Below are 13,849 nucleotides of genomic sequence, written 5' to 3'. Positions count from 1 at the left end.
CGTATCTCAATCCCTTGTAGTTTCAAGCACAAGCTTTGAAAGTTTGACTGGGGGAATTGGGGTGAGAATGAAAACAGTGCCGCTGCTGTTGGGAAAAAAGGGAGAGAGAAAAAACGTTATAAAAGGACTTGAACCTGGGATTTGTTCGTAGACAAATGGTCTTCGTTTAAAATGAACATTGAAGAATTTTGGTGGACATAATTGAGTTTAATTGCGTACAATCTATCAATGTCAGCGATTAAAAGGATAATATATGCAATCGATTTGGATTTTTTGAGTGTAGCTTCGATTAGTTCTTCAACCTTCTCAGTCATGCAGTTAGAATTACGAACATTGATGTTTGGAATTGTAACAGTGCTGGTATTATTTTTGATCATTGCTGATATTGCTGAAGTCGAGAAAGAAATTGCGTAAGTATAGCGGTGGATTCTGATTCGAGTTGTTCATGCATTTTGTTGCACGTGTTATCTAGATGTTAAAATGCATTATTCAGATAAATATAATTATCTTATGTTCATATAAAATTGTTAGATTCAGCGTTATCTTCACTCATTCAGTTTAAAACTTTAGAAGATGTTGAGCGCTCCTCTTACATTTCTTCAGTAGGATGCATGTAGATTTTTGTGCATTTCAAGGTTACAAACCCCTGTGCATGTATTGATACGTTCTACTCCTATTCCTTTACATCTTTGAAAAAATGTGCAATCTAGAACCTAAAAAGATTATTCGACTGTCCCCATAGGATTGAAGAACCCTTTTTGGTTCCAGGTAGAACCTTTTGGTTCCAGGTAGAACTCTTGTGTTCTATGTAGAACCCTTTCTACAGATGGTTCTACCTGGAATCGAAAAGGGTTCTCCTATGTGGACAGCCGAAGAACCCTTTTGGAACCCTTTTTTCAAAGAGTGTAGTCTTTGGTTTGTAATCGAACCATTCACTTTAGCTGTTCCTTTGTTTGTGATATCCCAGTGTAATAATGCAATTGATGACAGCTGTTCAACAGACGCTCAATACCTGTATCTCCAAAGAGCAATTTGTGTGAAGTGTAGCCTCCATGCATTATACAGTAGGCTATAGTATCTTTAAGGACTACCTTCAGATCCTAGGTGTGTGTGTGTGTGTGTGTGTGTGTGTGTGTGTGTGTGTGTGTGTGTGTGTGTGTGTGTGTGTGTGTGTGTGTGTGTGTGTGTGTGTGTGTGTGTGTGTGTGTGTGTGTGTGTGTGTGTGCGTGCGTGCATGCGCATGTGTGTATACGTGTACTCTTGGCACTTAACTTATGGGGTGCATGGATTAACTAATTTCTATGTGCTGGTAATCAGATAGTTTCAGGTGTAACTTTACACTGTTAGCTCTCTTCAGTGAAGAATACTGTACTCTCTAACAGCTGTGTCAACTGGATTTTGCTCTAATTCTATTGCATTTTCATAATAAAAACAGTCTGTATAGTCACTGTTTTAGAAGAGATACTAACACAATAGAACAGACCACTGTATCAAAAGGAACCAGTCCAATAATTGGAAGCCCATTTTTCTTTCCACATCAAACCTTGAATCAATAGCATCGTGACAAATGGCATGCGCTTGGTGGTTTTGTTCCACACTTCAGTGTATCCTGTTTGCACTCCAGCTCCAGTCATGTCATGGTAGAGGGCTGTTTGGTGGGTGGCTGTGCAGATAGGAGATTACTGTTTGATTTGTTACTGAGAGAGCAACAGACTGGTGACAGAAGAAACAGTTTGCCTTTCTCCAGACATAATTGAGCCCTGCAGCAGAAATCCTCTATTACACAAATACAACTCTTGAAGCTTGGAAGATACATGTGCTGCAAACAGTTCTGCCTTGGAGACTTCTGGGGCTGGAGAGAATAGTAGCACAAGTCTCAAGGCTGTAAATGTTAAGCAGCTGGAACAGTTGGTATGCAGTACTTTGTCTTACGGTTCAGAAATGACCAGGTATTTATTAACAAACTTATGGTGGTAATTACACAGTAATAATCATGTTTATATGGTAATGACATGGTAATAACCAATGAATTACAAATGTTTCATGAAGGAGCTTGCCTATATTAGTGCATATCTCCATTCCAAGAACAATAGAATAGCTGTGTTGCTCCCCAGATAGCACAGCTAGGCCTGTCACATTCATTTCAGCAGATTGAATGCTCCTAGCTCCTGGTCTGCCGCCTGGTATATTAGTGATTCTCCTTGCCTCTGTAATAACTGACACAAGATGCAATTGCACATACCTAATTGGGATTTTCACTGTCCATTTGCACCTTCCAATTAGTGGAGCAATAGTATTATGGTACTGAGTGCTTGCTCTAATTGATTTTCTGGAGCTTTATAGTTTTACACACCCCGTGAGAGTTGGGTTTTTGAAGCAGATATGTGATGAGATTTTATCGTCTTTTCTTTATTATGTTGAGATTGTGGTCATAAAAGGCAATGATGATGTATCTAATGTTGTATATCTTGAACAGTAGTCCATGCTACTCATAGAGTACAGTTAATATACCATTCAGGTTGATCTTTACAGGAAGTGTAGGGGATGTTGACCGACTACACGTTTTTATTCAGACTCGGCAACAGTCAGATTGGTAGATCAGTTGGCATGTCCTGTTTTTTTCCCTCAGGTACATAAGATACCTGAGACATTGAGATATCTCGCCCTGCCAGGGATCATGTGACACATTGCCTACATACCTCTTTAATGACAAGCATGGCCTTCAGCGCACATTTTCCAGTATTATATCAATGTAATGGCTGTTCTGTGTCACCATCTGACTGCATTTTGATGCATGCTCTTGTCCTTCATGTTCACGTCAGCGTGATGAGCCTACTGCTCATCTAAATACACATTAAGAGCATAGCCATATACCATATTCTGACAGCTTGAGTTATATGCCTGGAATTTGATTAAACCAGCTCTTGCCCCTCACACTTCATGTTCTGCACGATTCCATTCATCTAACTAATAATATTTTTTGTACAGTTATTATTATTTTTTTAACAATACACTACATACACATACAAACAATATTGTGAATTATTCTGATGGTGGCTATAATTACTTTTTTCTTGGTCTAGAAATCTTGGAGGTTCCAGAGAATTGTACTTGCACAGCCTCATTCCCAAGCCAAACAGGTTTGTCAGGCTGGTCTGCCCCTTCCTCCATTGCCTCCTGATTTTGTAATACTCATCAATTCTGTTATTCTAGCTTTTTATTTGCTACCCTTCAGAGCTCATATGCTTGCAGACATGTAAAATAATTAACAGACTTAATACACATGAACATATCAGCAATCTCATTACCCTATGATTGGGTTTTGCCCTAAGGCAAGAGAATGAACCTGAATAAAAAACATTAAATTGCTTGTTTCCATAGAAACATGTAAGACCTATGAGATTTGGGAAAGCTGCATGGATTACAGAATTGTGTGTATCTAATTAAAATAATTAATAAATCACATAATTGATGTACAATCTCTGATGTGTACTGAACAAAAATATGAATGCAACATGCAACAATTTCAAAGATTTTACTGAGTTACAGTTCATATAAGGAAATCAGTCAATTAAAATAAATTCATTAGGCCCTAATCTATGTATTTCACATGACTGGGAATACAGATATGCATCTGTTGGTCATAGATACACTACATGAACAAAAGTAAGTGGACACCTGCTCGTCGAACATCTCATTCCAAATTCATGGGCATTAATATGGAGTTGGTCCCCCCTTTGCTGCTGCTGGGAAGGCTTTCCACTAGATGTTGGAACATTGCTGTGGGGACTTGCTTCCATTCAGCCACAAGAGCGTTAGTGAGGTTGAGCACTGATGTTGGGCGATTAGGCCTGGCTCGCAGTCGGAGTTCCAATTCATCCCAAAGGTGTTTGATGGGGTTGAGGTCAGGGCTCTGTGCAGGCTAGTCAAGTTCTTTCACACCGATCTCAACAAACCATTTCTGCATGGACCTCGCTTTGTGCACGTGGGCATTGACATGCTGAAACAGGAAAGGGCCTTCCCCAAACTGTTGCCACAAAATTGGAAGCACAGAATCGTCTATAATGTCATTGTATGCTGTAGCGTTAAGATTTCCCTTCACTGGAACTAAGGGGCCTAGCTCGAACTATGAAAAACAGCCCCAGACCATTATTCCTCCCGCCGACGCTGGGCATTGGGCATGGTGATCTCAGGCTTGTGTGCGGAAACCCATTTCATGAAGCTCCCGACAAACAGTACTTGTGATGACGTTGCTTCCAGAGGCTGTTTGGAACTCGGTAGTGAGTGTTGCAGACGCTATGCTCTTCATTACTAGGCTGTCCCGTTCTGTGAGCTTGTGTGAACTACCACTTCGTTGCTGAGCCGTTGTTGCTCCTAGATGTTTCCATTTCACAATAACAGCACTTACAGTTAACCGGAGCAGCTCTAGAAGAGCAGAAATTTGACAAACTGACTTGTTGGAAAGGTGGCATCCTTATGACGGTGCTACGTTGAAAGTCACTAAGCTCTTCAGTAAGCCCATTCTACTGCCAATCTTTGTCTATGAAGATTGCATGACTGTGTGCACGATTTTATACACCTGTCAGCAACTGGTGTGGCTGAAATAGCCAAATCCACAAATTTAAAGAGGTGTCCACATTCTTTTGTATATATAGTGTACCTTAAAAGAAGGTAGTGGCGTGGATAAGAAAACCAGGCAGTATATGGTATGAGTTACCACCATTTACCTCATGCAGCATGACACATCTCCTTTGCATAGAGTTGATCAGGCTGTTGATTGTGGCCTGTGGAATGTTGTCCCACTCCTCTTCAATGGCTGTGCGAGGTTGCCGATATTGGCAGGAACTGGGACACGCTGTTGTACACGTCGATCCAGATCATCCCAAACATGCTCAATGGGTGACATGTCTGGTGAGTATGCAGGCCATGGAAGAACTGAATCATTTTCAGCTTGTGTACAGATCCTTTCGACATGGGGCCGTGCATTATTAGGTGATGGTGGCACGACAATGGGCCTCAGGATCTTATCACAGTATCTCTGTGCATTCAAATTGCCATTGATAAAATGCAATTGTTTTCATTGTCCGTAGTTTACGCCTGCCCATACCATAACCCCACCGCCACCATGGGGCACTCTGTTCACAACGTTGACATCAGCAAACCACTCACCCACATGATGCCATACACGTGGTATGCGGTTGTGAGGCCGATTAGACGTACTGCGAAATTATATAAATGGACGTTGGAGGCGGCTTATGGTAAGAAATGAACATTAAATTCTCTGCCAACAGCTCTGGTGGACGTTCCTGCAGTTATCATGCCAATTGCATGCTGCCTCAAAACTAGAGACATCTGTGGCATTGTATTGTGTGAAAAAAACTGCAGAGAAGAGTTAGAGTTGCTTTTATTGTCCCCAGCACAAGGTGCACCTGTGTAATGATCATGCTGTTTAATCAGCTTATTGATATGCCACACCTGTCAGGTGGATGGATTATTTTGGCAAAGGAGAAATGCTCACTAACAGAGAGACATTTTTGTGCCTATGGAACATTTCTGGGATCATTATTTCAGCTCATGAAACATGGGACCATCACTTTACATGTTGTGTTTATATTTTTGTCCAGTTTAAAAATGATAAACATAGAAATTCCCTGGGGTTTGAAAATAAGTCTCATTAATGATGTCATTAAATGGACTATAGGGCTTTCATTACACGTTTGATGGCTTTACACACAGGACATGGTTGTTCATTCACACTGCTTTTTTAAGTGATGACATTAATTCTTATATCACATGTATCAAAGTCATGTTGCCCTTAATTTAGGATTAATGCCTCTCTGTCCTGTTGTAGAAATGTAGCAGTGAAGGTCAATCCTAAACCTTTAGTCAGTGAAGGGGAGGACAAGAGACCTGCTTCTCCTTCATACTTGAATAATACCACCAAGCTCTCTACAGATAACTGGACGTTCAACAGGACCCTCTCCAATCTCATCAGGTAGGCCAACCTCTGCATTGGTCTCCATCAGATCTCACACTCCTCTATGCTAGGTATTCCCTCATGGATAACTTATTTTCTTTCTATAGGAAGAACATCCTGAGGTTCTTTGACCCAGAGAGGGACATCTCTATTCTGAAGGGCACATTGAAACCTGGAGATATCATCCACTACATCTTTGATCGTCAGAGCACTACCAATATCTCAGAAAACCTATACCAGTTGCTGCCCACTGCATCCCCCATGAAGAACCAGCACCACAGGCGCTGTGCCATCATAGGGAACTCTGGGATCCTACTCAACAGCAGCTGTGGGCCAGAGATAGACTCCTATGACTTTGTTATCAGGTAAGATGTGCTCTCGTTCTCTGTGGTCGACGTGAGTAAGTCATTTAAGCATGTTAACTCTCGCAGGGCTGCCGGCCCAGACAGTATCCCTAGCCGCGTCCTCAGAGCATATACAGACCAGCTGGCTGGAGTGTTTACTCTCCATATCCCAATCTGTTGTCCCCACTTGATTCAAGATGTTCACAATTGTTCCTGTACCCAAGACAGGGAAAGGAACTGATCTGATGAAGTGCTTTGAGAGGCTAGTTAAGAACCATATCACCTCCACCTTATCAGACACCCTAGACCCACTACAATTCCCATATTGGCCCATACAGATCACCATTGCACTGCACACTGCCCTATCCCATCTGGACAAGAGGAATACCTACATTATATACACTGAGTGTACAAAACAAAACCTTTTGCCCTCAGAACAGCCTTGATTAGTCGGGGCATGGACTACACAAGGTGTTGAAAGCGTTCCACAGGGATGCTGGCCCATGTTGACTCCAATGTTTCCCACAGTTGTGTCAAGTTGGCTGGATGTCCTTTGGGTGGTGGACCATTCTTGATACACACAGGAAACTGTTGAGCATGAAACCACCAGCAGAATTGCAGTTCTTGACACACTCAGACTGGTACGCCTGGCACCTACTACCATACCCCGTTTAAAGGCACTTATATCTTTTGTCTTGCCCATTCACCCTCTGAATGGCACACAAACACAATCCATGTATTAATTGTCTTAAGGCTTAAAAATCCTTCTTTAACCGGTCTCTTCCACTTCATCTACACTGATTGAAGTGGATTTAACAGTTGACATCAATAAGGGATCATAGTTTTCACCTGGATTCACCTGGTCAGTCTATGTCATGGAAAGAGCAGGTGTTCCTAATGTTTTGTACACTCTCAGTACTGTATTCTACTAATGGCTCTACCTATATAATGTTTTTTTTTTTTTCTGGATTATGTGTGTATTGTTTTTTTACTGCACTGTTGGAACTAGAAACACAAGCATTTCGCTGGACCTGCGATAACATCTGCAAATCTGTGTACACGACCAATAAACTTTTATTTTATTTGGTTCTTATCAGGGGCGCATATTATTATTTATTTTTTCCAGTCGAATAAACACTCCAAACAGACTACACGACCGCTCGGAGGCGTCCGCATGGTCCCAAAGCACACCATTGCCTCGTGTTGTATCACATTCCAATGATAAAACTGTGGGGGACAAAAATGCCATTTAAAAATGTGATGGGGACATATCCCCCCCTACATCCCCAGTGAAAGTTGCACCCCTGGTTCTTATAACAGCTATTGCATGAAATGAATTGATGCAGGTGAGTTTCAATATAGTGTTGTTATTTCCATTTAATCAAAGTATCTTCTTGTACACAGTAAATTCTCCAGTGTTAAATTCAACACTAGTCCAGTGTCTATACCGGTCCTCACTTTTCAGTGTTAAATTAACACACTGCTTAGTGTAAAGCCTTATTTGCATATTTCCCACAGAGCTTTGCCTTCCAAGTGAATTGTAGAGTTACCACCCATGACTGTATTTGTTAGTGACAGACAGGGGTGCAAATTTGGTTTAAGAAGTGGTGGGGACATAAATCTTTTTTTTTTTATCCAGTCGGATAAACACTCCAAACAGCCTACCCGATTTTACGGAGGTGTCCGCATGATCCTAAAGCACACCATTGCATCGTTTTGTATCACATTCCAATTATAAAACTGGGGGGGACAAAAATCAAATTTCAGAATTTGGGCAGGATATGTCCCCCCCATCCCCAGTGAAAGTTGCACCCCTGGTGACAGAGACATGGTTGTTGCATTCTTACATTTTTGGTCCTGTGGCCTACTAAGTGAATATGGTATCATTAAATTAAAATATTTAACGCAATACAACACATATTTCATAAGGCCTTATTTTGAGGGCTTAGTTTTATCCTAATACAGTGGGCTGAAAATCATGGTTTACAGGCAACACCAGGCCTGCAAGTAACATTATGCTGGCTTGCAAAGTGATGTGTAATTCCTATTGGAATTCAGCCAGAGTGGGGATATCCAACATTTTTCATTTGTATTCACTCGCAACCTGCATTTAGAATGACTGCCGGGTTGGGAAGACTAAAATATGAGACTACCTAAAGCATCTAAACTGGAACAACCATTTCAGTAACGGGTGCAACAAGTCCCAGTAACTGATTGGATTTGTTTAGAAAAATGTATGTTATTTATATTCGAGACGCATAATATTAATTAATCAATCAATGTACATGCAAAAACATGGAAACATTTGAAACAAACAATTGTTAAAATCTACCTGCAATAGAGCATTCTGGTAAATATGATAATTTTGGGGCGTGATTTTGGTTTAAGATTGGTTATTAACATCAACACTGGGATTCTTTTACATGAATGAGTGTTAACATAATTTTACAGCTGAATCAACACTAGCAATGTTACACTGAGAAATCAAGACTAGGTAGTATGGGCCAATTTGCTGTGTATAGAAGTGAATGAGTTAATTTATCATTGAATTTGCAGTGGAATATTCAGGATAGTAATGAGGCTCTCTCTATTAAAGCACTATACATCTTTATACTCATAACTTTTATGTAAGCACAGTCCCTTAGATTTCACAAATACTTTACATTGAGGATTCAATGCCACTGCTCTATAACATATTCTCCACACCTTTGAAATGCCTGCTACTTTTAGAAATGAGCAGCAGTACTTACAGCAATTAAATACCTGCTGGGTAAATGTGACATTTTCAAAAGCTACTGCTATCCACCCGAAATGTAATGAGGTGCTTTAGAGAAGCACTGCCGTTTGTTCCTAGGACTGCTACACTCATTTACCAAGGGAGAATGTCTGTCTGAAACCATCCATCAATGCTGCTCTGTGCTAGTGTGTCAGCAAACGGCTTTCTGTGAGTGGGTTATTTATTGCTATATAACTGCTTTGTCTGTCAGTATAGCAACAGAGAAAGTACAGCTATGCATAGCAATTATACAACTACAGATGTTATAGGGGGAAGAAATCCAAGGTTGCCTAACTGTGTCCACACTACAGCAAGGCACTGTGACAGTGGCGGTCGGTGCCGTTTGAGATGAGGGAGGATGATTTTTTTTTTTATGAGCATGGCTTTATTTCTATTACAGCATATTGGATGATTGTCATTCAAATTCCATTCACCCAGCTCAATGTAACATCGATAGGTTTAGGCTACTACATGATAGACCAATTTTCCCTATACCCATCATGAGGTTGCTTAAACCGAACCTATGAATAAAAGTTTACAATGTAGGTGCACAGGTCGAGAGATTTTTGACTAATCAAGGTGACAGACTTTGACACATTCAATACGCCTTGCACACTCTTGCCTGCATCTAGCTGATCTAGGGTGTAATCATTAGTCCAACAGTTACAAATTTGAGTTTTTATTGGACAAATTCAGGCATGTTTATCCCGATTCAGTTTGCTTCCATTTAAGAAGCGCTTTTCAACAGAATCGGCAGAATGAATACACCACTGATCACACGCAAACACAGTTCACTTTCATAACAGCCACATAAAAACAGCATGATCACTGCTCGTTGTATATATAATTCCTTCTCGCAACTATCTACGCCCTCTCCTCCTGTCATCTTTTCCCTTCGCTTGTGGACTTCAGTGCACAACACAGCAGCTTTCTGTGACCAGGCAAAAATGCCTCCACTGCATCGTGAGTATGGGTAATTAGAAAGTAGAGCACATAAATCAGGGGTTTCAAACTCATTCCATGGAGGGCCTAGTGTCTGCTGGTTTTTGGTTGTTCATTTCAATTAAGACGTAGACTACCAGGTGAGGGGAGTTCCTTACTAATTAGTGACCTTAATTAATCAATCAAGTACAAGGGAGGAGCGAAAACCCGCAGCCACTCGGCCCAGTTGTGGAATGAGTTTGACATATGACATAAATTAATGATGAAGAGAGGCATCTGAACGAATGGGAATTGGGAAATGTGCGAAACCATATCAATATTTCACAGATTTTTTGGGATGGGAATCATAGTATATCTTGTATCTTTTGATTCCTGTACAACAATTGCAAAACTGTAGCAAGGCAGTGGATTTCTGCTGATATATTTGTACTGCTGTAATGAGATTGGGATATTTGAAGTCCCTCATTACTTTGGGAAGGTGTTTTTCCCCATCCTCCTTGTGTAACTTGATCTACCGTCTGGATATGCAGAGCCATACTGTATGCCTCTATGGTGGAAGAGTAAATCCCCAACCTCCCTGCTGCTGGAGTGTCAGATCAACAGGGAAACGGAAAGACAGGTCAGGATGGGTTTGCAGAGAAAGACATAGCTTAGTAGGGGCCGTTAGCTGGGAGGGAGTGATGAGGGATTTGCTGAGGTATTCAGGTAGGGAGATAATGCCTCTGCTCACAGCAGTGCTCAGTTAAACCCGACTCTGGCTCTCACACAGCCTCACATTATTTATTTTTATAGATACAGGACATTTTATTTCCCCTTAGGTCATTATCTCTCGGTGCATTGGTATAGTATAGTAATTACTTTTCCTGAGGTCAGTCAAGTAACCTTCTTTGGACACGATACCAACACACAGCAGGATGACACATGGAATACATTCATTAGGGTTTTCAGTTGCAGTTCACCCCTGAGCTAGCTGTGTTTGGTGTAGGGTTGTTCTTGGCTGACTGATTATGTGCTTAATGCATGTTGAACAATGTCAGAGCTACCTAAATTAGTGTATGTGGAGTTTACAAATCTTCATGGAGTTTATGGAGGACAGTAGGATTGGGCCAATTTATGAGTTCTGTGGTTTGACCTTAATATTTGTGAAAGACTAATCAAATGGACTAAGTGATAGCAGAGTCATTTAGATAAATGTATCTTTGCAGATGTAATCTGGCGCCAGTGGAGGAGTATGCTGGGGATGTGGGCCAGCGCACCAACCTTGTGACCATGAACCCATCTGTGGTGCAGCGGGCCTTTCAGGACCTGGCCAGTGAGGAGTGGAGGGAGCGCTTCCTGCAGCGGCTCCGGAGCCTCAGCGGCAGCGTACTGTGGATCCCAGCCTTCATGGCCAAGGGAGGAGAGGAGAGGGTGGAGTGGGCCATCCGTCTCATCCTGCTGCACACGGTGGATGTGCACACCGCCTTCCCCTCACTGCGCCTTCTCCATGCTGTCAGAGGGTAAGACAAGGAGGGAACGCGTGTGCTCTTTGTGACACTGAAGCTCGTAGTCTGTACACCTGTAAGCTCCACAATCCAGGGCCTGGCAGCCACTAATTAAGCAGCAGTTCACAGGTCCCCTGCTATTTTTAAACAGAGTATTAGAGCTACTCAACAGGCCATTGGTGACCAACTTACTGCTGCTGGCCTCTCTGCCTGCTGTTGAATTTGCAGGAGGACAGCTAGCCAGCAGAAGTGTTATTTTTTTGTAGTGTATTTTGACAAAAAGCCTTGACTCTTTTCTGAAAGGGCAATAAATGTTTTGAAATGCAGGGAAAACGCTGTTAGAAATGCAGTACATGTCTATGACCTTTTAGCTACAGTGGTGCTTGATAAATGCCAAACTGAATACTTTCCCCTGGGTTTCTGCTTCTCTGAGTACTAGATATATCCACCATTGACCTCCTGCAAGTCCTAGGCCACTGCTAGGTCACTGGGCTCCTCTTAGAGTATCTTGAAGTCCAGGTAGGCCATGCTGGGCTGGGGGGCTGTGAGTGAGAGGACCAGATGGGGCTTGCATTGTGACTGCAGGCCCAAGACCTGTCTCTCTTATTACAATTTTGTTCCTCTTCTTGAGCCCACTGGCGCCTCAGCATACATCCACCCAGAGAGCTGAGTGAAAGACACCACATAGGGAGAGAAAGGGTGCTTATTGTATGGGCTTATTCAAGGGTGAGTGGACTGCCATTGTAGTGCTAAGAATGCAGAGGGTTCAGTGCTTTCTAATGGATATTGGCTTCAATGCACACATCCTCTTTATCAGGGCTTCAGATAATCTTCAACACGATTGTATTCTTGCTATGTGTTATCTGTCATAGGACCTTGGCGTGTGCAAGTGTCCACTGGTTTTATAGGTTCTGTAGATTTATTTTCCAGATACAAAGGAAAATATTGAACACTGAGAAATAGCTCTATCCTAAAATAAAGATTCCAAAGATTTCCTCTTAGGTATTTTTTTCAGATGTCAGGTACCTCTTGAGTGCCTTAAAATACCTTTAGCTTGGTTATATAACTATCTTGCTCCATTCTTCAGGTATTGGCTGACCAACAACATCCAGATAAAGAGACCCACCACTGGTCTACTGATGTACACCATGGCCACTCGCTTCTGTGAGGAGATCCACCTGTACGGTTTCTGGCCTTTCCCTCAGGATTCACAGGGGAAACCAGTGAAGTACCATTACTATGACACTCTGACCTACGAGTACACATCCCATGCCAGTCCGCACACCATGCCACTGGAGTTCAGGACCCTGAGTTCACTCCACAGACAGGGGGCGCTGCGTCTCCACACTGGCTCTTGTGGTGTAGGAACATAATCTAAAAACACAGCAAGGAATGTACTGTATGTCTCCATCAAAATGACCCTTACGCTTTTGGGAAAATACCTCCTGCTCAGTTGATGTCTGTCAGACACGGACATCTCAGAGGAAATACTTCCTGTATTAAACTGTAGGACATTTTTATGTAGCTGTGAATTTAGTTGAACGACAGTATGCAGGATACTTATTTGGTATGCATATCTTATTTGGGCTCACATTGTTGTCCTACAAGAGAGCACTGAAGAGTTTTTAACATTTCTACAGTAACCTGTGAACATTTTACCTAAAACAGACACTTTTTAATTTGTTAAAAAATAACAAATTTATGTTGGTATATGCTTTTTTCAACAAGAATACTTTTTCTTTTTACATGGAATGTTTTGTAAAATGTATATAATTACAACATTTATAAAAAACTTCCAAGGGCTTTGTGATTGTAAATTTAACTACTATCAATAATATTATATTATAATATATATTATTATATTATTATTATTATATAATATTATAATAGTATAATATTAACTATCAATAATGTTTGTCTTGATATTTTTGTAATTATTCCTTTGAATTATATGATAAATCTACTTCATCACTACTGTTGGAGACATCATATCAGACAGATCCAAGGAAGGAGCACCAGCCTGCAGAGCACTGATTGAGCCACAAGATGGAAGCACTTCTTCATAAGGAAACTATGAATAGTAGTGCATTTAGTTTTCCACATTTAGTTTATTAGTGAACATGGGTTCAACTACATGTGATGTTTTGTTAGCTCTCACCTTAAATTGGGAATTGTATTATTTAAAGAGTAGCCTAATAGTGTAGGACTAGTTTCTTATTTTTGCCTTAACTTCTTCCTCATCAGGGAAACCGGTTTGTGGTATTTGGAAATCGAGACCGTGGGACTATAAGGTTATATCTGCACAAAGCATGGTTCTGAGATATTG

At 41.3% G+C, this 13,849-nt stretch overlaps 1 protein-coding gene across 1 annotated transcript; it reads left to right on the top strand.

The window, feature by feature from the left end:
* Positions 1–312: 312 nt before the first annotated feature.
* LOC120066786 (alpha-2,8-sialyltransferase 8B-like) lies at positions 313–12,896 on the top strand. Its single transcript, XM_039018256.1, has 6 exons — positions 313–410; positions 3,084–3,140; positions 5,852–5,995; positions 6,085–6,342; positions 11,245–11,538; positions 12,611–12,896. The coding sequence occupies exons 1-6, from the start codon at positions 313–315 to the stop codon at positions 12,894–12,896; spliced, it is 1,137 nt and encodes a 378-aa protein (XP_038874184.1).
* The last annotated feature ends 953 nt before the right edge of the window (positions 12,897–13,849 follow it).

This window comes from Salvelinus namaycush, chromosome 21 (genome assembly GCF_016432855.1).
Source record: "Salvelinus namaycush isolate Seneca chromosome 21, SaNama_1.0, whole genome shotgun sequence".
In the NCBI taxonomy this organism is placed as follows: Eukaryota; Metazoa; Chordata; class Actinopteri; order Salmoniformes; family Salmonidae; genus Salvelinus; species Salvelinus namaycush.
The sequence above is the reverse complement of the archived record's forward strand: the minus strand, read 5'-3'. Positions and strand labels throughout refer to the sequence as shown.